Here is a 9636-nt window from a genome sequence, read left to right as displayed (position 1 = left end):
TTTTATGTTATTTATTAAAGCTTATCAGCATGACTCACCTTGCACACCAGTCAATTCTAAATCCACTACGAACTACTTCCTGCGGGCTTTTCACAATAGAACTACGTTAAGTCTCCATCAACATAACGTCTCCATATTAACTAACCGCGTTAAATCTAACTGTGCACATCACTGAAGAGGTGTTTACTACATTCAGCGATGGCGAAAACGGGATGTTTTTTTAAACGTCAGTCAATATAATTAGCGGAATCGCCACCTGCKGCTGCAACTAGCTGCTCCAAACATTAGCATGCTAACGCTCATAGCGGTCCAGCAGGGAAAAAGTCCCCCGGGAAACAACAGTTCACTGGCGACCGTGACGAAATGTTATGCTATTTAAACCGGAATGTCCGGTATTCAAAAAATTCATATCATAACAAAAATAAAAACTGGTATTCGGTACAAAACGGTATACCACCCAGCACTATTAGACATAGAGCTGTAACTAGAAGGTATCACCTTAGGAAGATACGCAGAGTTAGGGTGCAAAACCACTTTAGAGTCATTAGTAGAAAACTGGATACAGGAGGGGTTCACTGACAGAGCGTGGAGGTCCCCGACCCATTTAGCTGTAGCAAAAGCCAGAAGCAAAGCAACTTTATATGAAAGAAACTTCAACTCTACAGACTCTAGCGGCTCAAATGGAGGGTCGCAGAGAGCCTCAAGAGCCACAGTGAGGTCCCAAGAGGGAATATTGGGTTTAATAGCAGGCCGTAGCTTATGAACTCCTTTCAGAAAACGCACAGCTAAAGGATGATCACCAGGTGTGACTCCATCAAAACCTACATGTCAGGCAGAAATGGCTGCTAAGTAGACTTTAATTGTGGAGAAGGAGAGCCCTTTATCCAGTAGCTCCTGAAGAAATGTTAAAACATCTCCTATTGCGCACTGAAAAGGGTCCAGGTGCCTGTTCTTACACCATCGCTCAAAAGCTTGCCACTTATAGGAATATAATCCTCTAGTGGATGAAGCTCTTGCATTTTGGATAGTTGCTATTACTGCTGGAGAAAGGCCTTTGGCTAATAAGCTGGACCTTTCAGCAGGTAAGCATGCAGCTTCCATAGTTCTGGGTGTGGGTGAAAAATCTCCCCCTCTGCCTGAGAGAGGAGATCTCGTCGAACCGGAAGTTGCCAGGGTTGAGCTGCTAGCAAGCTGATTATCTCTGTGTACCAAGACTTCGCTGGCCAGCGGGGTGCCACTAGGATCAAAGACAGGCTCTGTCCGCGCACCCTCTCTAGTACAAGTGGTATCATTTCCACTGGGGGAAACGCATACAGAAGTACATCGGGCCAAGAATGAGCTAGGGTGTCCACTCCCAGAGGAGCGCTCTGCTCTATCATGGAAAAGAACAGAGGACAGTGTGTGTTTGCTCTGGAGGTAAACAGATCTACTGTCACTTTGCCAAACAAAACCCAAATCTGGGCCACCACAGTGGGATGCAGCTTCCACTCGTTTGCTAGAGGTCCGACCCTGGAGAGGAGGTCTGGACCTAGGTTCAGTCTCCCCGGAACATGAATGGCTCTGATAGACGTACCGGCCACGAAGGCGCGGACGGACAGCGGTTTGCTCCAGGAAGACACAAAGTCCGGAAACATAGGCAGACGGTGCTTCACATCAGCCGGTTCAGATGGGAGATAAAACCCTGTGAACCTCGACGGCTTTTGAGCAGGTGGGGGGTCGGGCCACTGTACCTCCAGTTTAGCAGCAGCTCGGCGGCACAGGGACAAGAAGGACGAATCCTGGTCCACCCTCTCAGCAGCGGGGGTGGAGTGAGCTGGGCACGGCTCCTCGTCATCTTCGGACAGACTGAGAACCTCCTGCTCCATCTGCAGAACATTGTCCTCCTCTTGGTTTAGATCCAGTAGAAACTGGGGGTGTATTCAGACCAGGAAAGTCCTTTGGTCCAATTGTTTGATCCGGACCAAAAATGGACTTTTTTTTTGCGTTTGGTGCGGTTTGCATTCACATTGTGCTTTTTTGCAAACGAACTATAACTTGTAAACAAAGCCATGAGGCTGACGATCATTGCTCCCATTGGACAAAAAAGGACGGGGGCGGGACTGAACCACAGATCCAGAAGAAAACAAGGAAGTCCTGCATGCTGTGGTTCTGATACGCACATTTTTACTGATAGTACAACTGCAATAGCTTTTAAAATGTCAGAAGCAGCTAATTTAATGGTGGTTCTGTGATGATATTCAAATTTTGGAGCGGCGTCAGTAAATGTGTCCCGCAACCCAAAGGAGACGAGGTGCTCTGCATGTTCTGACCCACTACATGCTGGCAGCAGAGCTGCTAACAGGAGATGACGAAACAGGTATGATTTCAGTTTATTTAGCTCAGCAACGGTGGCCTGTGAAGTCCAAAAAGGTGCATGTTTAATGCAGTTGGTTCGGTTAGAGTCTGGTCTGTATTCACACCAGAAGCAAACTGAAGCGAACCGCACCAGAGTTCGTTTGGAAGCGAACCGAGACCACCTCAAAAAGCAGGTCTCGGCCCGGTTGTTTGATCCGCACCAGAGTTCGCATGAGTGTATTCACACCTGCACAAAAGGTCCGGGCCAACGCTGGAAACGAACTCTGGTTCGTTTAAAGCGGAACAAATTATCAGGTCTGAAAATGACCTGGGTCTCGCCCCCCTCGATGTTGGGTGAGGCCGCCTCGTGCTCCATCTGGTCCGCCCAGCTAGCAGCGGGGGCTTTGACCGCAGAATCTTCGTCTTTGTTGGACTGAGCCATCTGGCTGGATTCGGAGAGCAGCGGGTCTTGTCGGAAAACAGCAGTTTCCCTCAGCATTTTCTACAGGAATTTCACTCTCCTCTCCAGTGTCTGATGCGAAAGTCCGGCACAGGCCTGGCAGGACTCGGGCTCCACAAGCGCCCGTCAAGCGTGAATGATTCCTAGGCAGGCTGGGCAGGCCTCATGCTGGTCCTTCTCATGAAGCTTAAAGCTGCACCCCTGAGGACAGGGGCAAACAGAAGACTTTGGCTTCTTCGAAGGTGGTTTTGTGCTCATCGTGAACCACAAAACAGATTTTCAGCAGAAAATAAAGGTCACTTAAGTAGCGTCGAGCGGCAGACACACGAACCATCAGGTAACGCGGTTAGCACCAGTAAGGCTAGCCTAAGAACCTTAGAAGCTGAGCTAACTAGCAGCAGCTATGTGAGCTCAGGTTTAGAGTTGACTATCGTGAGGTGAAGGGCAATAGAACTGAGTAATGACGCTGGTGACTACGAACTTATAGGGTGAAGGCGGAGCCTGTCACCTGATGTTCAATGCCACCATGTCACTGGTCTAAAGATGTGATTAGAGGTGGCTTCAGCCAGGCGTGTGAGGGCGCGCGTGTCCCATATACAACTGTGTGTTGTACTGAGTGAAATGACTGAAAAGGAACTAATGTTACAACTAATTGGGGATCCCTTTAACTAAGTAAATTACAAGCAGAGTGACACACCTTCTACTGAACAATGTGGCAGCCGATGTTGAATTGGTTTTGTTTTTATTAGCGGATATAAACAAGTTTTTTTTTCTGTGTCTGCAGATCATCGGCATTGGCCTGTGTGGGGTTTTCGAGCTGATTAAAGAAACCCGGTTCTCTCACCCCTTACTGTGTCTGCGCAGCCTGCAGGCTTTATTGGACATGCTGCAGGGACAACAACCAGAGGGGTTCCAGACTGAACCTCCTGATGTGCTAGGTAAATATGAAAGTGTCTCCCCTCCAGAGTAGTTTTCTAAACGTATTACCCCAGCAGCTAAATGCCGATTTAGATTTATTTTCTCATAAAGGTCTAACCATGTTTGCTTTGGTAGAATCTCTTTTCCAGCTGTTGTTGGAGACCACGGTCCGAAGCACAGGGCCTAATGACCCAACGGGACAGGAAATCACTGCTCTGTCCTGCGCCTGCCTCTTCAGTCTTGTTGTGGCCTGGGGAGACACGGGCAAAATCTTGCAAGCTGTCTCAGCCATTCTCACCAATAATGGCAGCCACGCTTGCCAGACGATACAGGTAATTTGTTGATTGCTTATTAAATTAGGCAACAAAAGGTTACATTCACAGAACAAAAAAAAAAAAACAATTACAACACTACAATACTTTCTTGCCATGTTTCCCTGATAGAGCTAACAGGTAATCAGGTGTTACAGGCCTGGTTTAAATGTCTGTTTACATTTCTGCTTAATGGCCAACAAATGTTTTTAGACTTGAACTTTCCTGATGCTTGTTTTCAGGAACGCACCGACTGCAATGATTTTGTTCTCACATCTGTTAAGAAATTTGAACCCACATTCTTACCCATTCAGGTTTCAACTCCAGATTAGAGAGAATGCGTATGAGCATTAAAGTGCATTTTTTGGGGTTGGACAAAGTAACCTTAGCCATTTTTCAGGATTTTCTCTGCAGAGAGGCTCTGGGCAGTTTCTGGGCAGCTTAAATTGAGTTTTGTAAATGTCAAGCCTCTCTGATCTTCCCATTTGATTCTGTTACGCCGACTGAATTCCTTCGTCAATTAGCTGAACTTTTGTTTACTCCCTGTCTCTGTCTTGTCTCTTCTTTTCCACTGACTTGTATTCACCCTTAAATCTAAATAGTTTCTCCTAAAACATTTGATTTCTTAAGAATTAGACACCAATTAGCTGAAGGTTGATCACCTTCAGCAGAACAGCTTAAAAGGTTCAGATGTCATTTCGTCACAAAGATCCATTTTTGCTCCTGTTTTCTTTAATTTTTTTAGTTATTAACTGGTTGTGAATCATCACGCTGGCAGGCGGGTTGTTGAGAAGTGTGGGCTTTCATGCTTTTATGTGTATGAATAAATTGTAGCGAGATCAATGGTATGTATAATTGCTGTCACAGAATTGATGCCAGCGTTGTGAAAGCACATTTAGACAGAATTAAAAATGTACAGCGCACTCTTGTTAATTGCTGTGAAAATTTGAGTCAAATCCGCAACAAAGGAGCTCAGCAGGAAGGTATTTTGTATAAATGTAGCTTAACAAATATACCCTTTATGTCTCATCAGAGGTCTCCCTCTTCCTCCTGTTTGATCAAACCAGGTCCCCACTATACTGAATGCACTACAGAGGAGTGTACAGGCTGTCCTAGTGGGCAAGATTCAAATCCAGGATTGGTTTGGAAATGGCATCAAACGTGCTGCTTTGATGAACAAATGGGTCCTGAAAGAAGTGACCATTGATGAAGATGAGCGCTGTCTTCTTCAGACCGACGGCTCCTTTCTGTATTTGCTCTGCAAGGATGGGCTCTACAAGGTTGGATCTGGATATAGTGGCACTGTCAGGGTATGTGACCTTCATGCTGCTTGTAGGTTTTGTTGTGGACATTGATGATTGTTGTTGTTTGCTCACATGTTGTCAATTCCTCAAAGGGACACGTGTACAACTCAACATCTCGAATCAGGAATCGAAAGGAGAAAAGGTCATGGCTCGGGTTTGCTCAGGTAACAAGTGCAGTTAATGTTTGTGTCACATGTTGAAAGTTTCAAACTGTAGTATGATAAAAAAAATGTAAATGTATGGTCTCTAGTTTTTATTGTTGTGCTAGTAAGAGTCAGCTACTATTATCAGTCAACAGATGTGTTTGTGTTGTGTCCTCAGGGGTACTTGTTGTATCGGGACACGAGCAACCATAGCATGTCAGCCATCAAGATCAACCCTGAGACTCTGGAACATGAGGGCGGGGTCACCATGCCTGGTACTGAGAGCCCCTTCATCAGTAAAAATCGAATGTAGGCCGAGTAAAGCAACATGACCCAGTATTCACTCTCTCTTTCTCTGTAGGTCAACATTCAGATGGACAGAACATAATCTTTACAGATGGAGATTACATCAATCAGATCGCAGCCTGCAAAGATGTAAGTTTTTATTGTTCTTGCTAAAGACACATCATTAAAATTTTAGCATTTCAGTTCTTTTTAGGCTCTTAGTAAAAAGAAATGTTGAAGCAGTTTCTGTGGTGAATGCTTCTTGCTGTAAACCCAGTTAACAAAGCTGGTTTTAATGTGCTTTTCTGGTTTTAGAAAATTCAGTTGCTTTTGAATTTTTTAGCATCTAAGTCTTGGGTTTAAAGGTCCTGTATAGTTTTGGACTGAGCCTCCCTGAGCTATATCATAGCTGTTGATCTTACACTGAATACAAACATTTTCAAACTGTTGGGATAGTCTTTATTCAGTGAGCTCACTGTACAAATCACTTTTTCAATAAGCAAACCGTCCACATGTAACCTCCGTTTTACTTGAGTTAAGGTTAGTTGTTGTTCTCAACTTGTTTTCTGAAGCACAATACACCTCAACCTGAGATGCCTTCTAGCCGCCTCGATGCGCCTTTGTGCTGGAAAGTGAGGTAGAAACAGAGGTGAATCGGTTGGCATGAGAAGTTGTTAGCCAACTTCGCAGGCCATTAATATGATGAACTGATTTATGGTCCGTGTGACCATTAAACAACAACAAACATGTTTATTATAGAGGAAATATCAATGATGACAGACAGCAACCTTTTATTTACTTAAAGTGAATAGTTAAACTGAATTAATTTGCATGTTTTTAAAATAATACCAGGGAGACAACCATCACACATTTAATGCATGTCCACTCCTCTTTTGGTTCTCCTATGCTCTCTTCATTTCTAAAAGTCTGTGTCTGTGGGGCGTGTATCTTTGATTTTTGTTTTAAAAGGTTGGAGGCAGCAGAAAGCTAGAATAGTCTTTGTGGCCATTTTGCAGAACTGTTTTATGAAAAAGCCAAGAAACTGAAATCACGCACCTCCCTCTCATCACCAGCGACAGCACAGAGAGGGAGTTGTAGCCATGTCTGTCTGTACATGTGTGTTGTGTATAGATGTGGGGCTTGGCAGTGAGGGCAGTGACTCCACATGTGGGTATTCGCCAGAGACCTTAATCTCAAAAGCAGTTGTGCGCATAAACACTGTAATGTGAGTGGGGGAGGGGAAAATGTGAAATCTATAAAATCTGCCGTTGCAGTCTGTTGTTGCATGTATCCACATCTCTTGCACACTGACCAACTTGCATTTCTATTACTAGTATAATTTTTATGTGTTGAACAGACATAGATTTACCTTGTTCTGTAATGTGGATGAAAATACTGTTGACACACAAAATATCCAATCTGTATGTATGTTTGTTTGGATACTAAGGCAGGACTTCAATGGGTTGCCCCGGATCTGCTGCATTGATCGACTTATTGCCTCCTGCCATTCAAGGCGCACAGTCATGAAATTGCATTTATGTGTACATGCTTCTCTGTCTGTTAGAAAAAACAATATCTCATGAACCCCTGCTGAGGTTAAAAAAAAACTGAAAGTCCTTCCTGGATGTATCTTGTGGATTCATCTCCATTCAGCTTAGCTGCTCAGTCACCCTCAGCAAATGCAAGAAATGTCTTCAACTGGGCCAACTTAAAACTACTTAGCTAAAATTCTATATGTTAGTAGTGCATGGGCATTCCAACACATACTCCACACACGGATCAAGTAATCGCTTTGTTTAAAACATTAGTGCGGAAAGCGATGGGTAATGCTTTTTTTAATTGTGCATGTTTTGTGAAACTCCAAAACAAATGATCTCAAAGGGTCAAAATAATACAACATATTGTATCATTATTGCAGCTTGATTGATGTTTTTATTAAAATTAGTGTGTTAGGACTTATTCTAATATACAGTATAAAGTAGGGATATAATTTTTTTTAAACAGATTTCATCTAAATGTCACACTAATGTTGTCTTCCTGTGCGTCCACCCTCCTGCAGGATGGTTTTGTCGTTCGCATCTACACTATGAGTTCAGACCCGGCCCTGCAGCAGGAACTACAGTTGAAGCTGGCAAGGAAATGTCTGCATGCCTGTGGCATTTCTCTCTTTGACCTTGAAAAGGATCTGCACATTATCAGTAAGCGATGCAAAATGTATAAATATCAGTGAAACTGTGGTTGGTGACTGGTGCTGTGCATCTGCAACAAGTTCTTTGTATTGTATGTGTGTAAAAGGCTGAACATTTGTTAGATATGATTAAAAGCACTGAGCTCACTAACCTCATAAATGGTGCATTGTTTTTTCCAGGCACAGGCTTTGATGAAGAGGCAGCATTGATTGGAGCAGGCAGGGAGTTTGCTCTGATGAAAACTGCCTCAGGAAAGGTAAGTGCTTGGTTTTCTAAAATAGTTACCAGTAATGAAAGTTAGTGCATTTGAAATGGTTAAACTAAACTGCGAGGTGTAGGGCTTTGATTTGGTAATGATTAACAAGGCACAGCAGAGAGTAAATGGGTCAGGGTGCAAAAGGCTGAATATAGATTGTGTTTTTGCATCTTTTTATCCATTTCCAGTGAGCATTTTAAGCCATTATTATCCATTATCTTCCTCTTATTCCGAGTTGGGTCGCGGGGGCAGCAGCTTGAGCAGAGAGGCCCAGACATCTTGTTCCCCAGCCACTGCTTTCAGCTCTACTGGGAGGATTCCGAGGCGGTCCCAGGCCAGACGAGAGCCATAGTCTCTCCAGCATGCCCTGGGTCTCCTCTCAGTCGGACATGCCTGAAGCTCCTCCCTAGGCAGGTGTCCAGGAGGCATCCTTACCAGATGTCCAAACCACCTCAACTGGCTCCTCTCGATGTGGAGGAGCAGCGGCTCTACTCAGAGTCTCTGATAACTGAACTTCTTACCCTGTCTATAAGGGAGAGTCCAGATATCCTGCGAGAAATCTCATTTTGATCACCTGTATCTGCATTCTTGTTCTTTCGATCACYGCCCAAAGTTTGTGACAACAGGTGAGGGTAGGAACGTAGACAGACAGCTAAACAGAGATCTTTGCCTTWCAGCTCAGCTCCATCTTCACCACAACAGACCAGTACAGAGTCTGCAGTGCTGCAGAAGCTGCACCGATCCATCTATCAATCTCTTGCTCCATTCTTCCCTCACTCATGAACAAAACCTCAAGATATTTAAACTCCTTTACTTAAAGCAGAACTTCACACCCAACCTGGAGAGAGCAATCCACCCTTTTCTGACTGAGGACCATGGAATCTCAGATTTGGAGGTGCTGATTCTCATCCCAGCCACTTCGCATGCTCCAAACCACTCCAGTGAGAGCTGAAGATGACAGCACAATGATTCTAACAGGACCACATCATGGAATCCTGAGGCCACAGAAGCAGACTCCCTTCGCMCTCTGGCTGCACCGAGAAATTCTGTCCATAAAAGTTATGAACAGAATCGGTGACAATGGGCAGCCCTGGTGGAGTCCAACTCCCACAATATGAACCGAACTCTCACACTCCTTGAATAGGGACTGAATGGTTTATACCACAGACCCATAATCCTATACTTGTTGAGTACCTTCCAGTGTGTACCTCAAGGAACATAGTCKAACACCTTCTCCAAGTCTTAATATCAGTCAGGTTTTAATATTAGTAAACACTAAACCAGAATCAAAACTCTAGATTGTTTTTAGGGTTTTCACATATCTAAAGTTCTTAGTTGAAGTTAATATCTCTAAATAAAACAGGATTAGGTAACTGATGTCTTCATGTCTCTTAATGTGTGTGTGTGTGTGTGTGTGTGTGTGTGTGTGTGTGTGT

At 44.2% G+C, this 9636-nt stretch overlaps 2 protein-coding genes across 18 annotated transcripts in view; one reads left to right on the top strand and one right to left on the bottom strand.

Annotated features, from left to right (window-relative positions):
• The window catches only part of mycbp2 (MYC binding protein 2), a 93101-nt gene that overhangs the window by 21594 nt on the left and 61871 nt on the right, over positions 1–9636 (top strand). For all 17 annotated transcript variants that reach the window (XM_014021913.1, XM_014021920.1, XM_014021930.1 and 14 more), the window contains exons 4-11: positions 3579–3732; positions 3848–4044; positions 5091–5333; positions 5420–5491; positions 5649–5745; positions 5832–5905; positions 7815–7953; positions 8124–8200. In XM_014021913.1, coding sequence (XP_013877367.1) covers positions 3579–3732; positions 3848–4044; positions 5091–5333; positions 5420–5491; positions 5649–5745; positions 5832–5905; positions 7815–7953; positions 8124–8200 — 1053 coding nt within the window. The remainder of the gene's footprint in view (positions 1–3578; positions 3733–3847; positions 4045–5090; positions 5334–5419; positions 5492–5648; positions 5746–5831; positions 5906–7814; positions 7954–8123; positions 8201–9636) is intronic.
• LOC106527140 (uncharacterized) lies at positions 529–1333 on the bottom strand (the record flags this gene model as incomplete). The annotated part of the gene is given in 1 exon segment (XM_014021931.1): positions 529–1333. A coding segment is annotated over 1 exon segment (505 nt), but the record flags the coding sequence as incomplete, so codon positions are not given.

This window comes from Austrofundulus limnaeus, unplaced genomic scaffold, assembly GCF_001266775.1.
Source record: "Austrofundulus limnaeus strain Quisiro unplaced genomic scaffold, Austrofundulus_limnaeus-1.0 Scaffold310, whole genome shotgun sequence".
NCBI lineage: Eukaryota > Metazoa > Chordata > Actinopteri > Cyprinodontiformes > Rivulidae > Austrofundulus > Austrofundulus limnaeus.
Note: the sequence above shows the minus strand (reverse complement) of the source record. Positions and strands in the feature narration are given on the sequence as shown.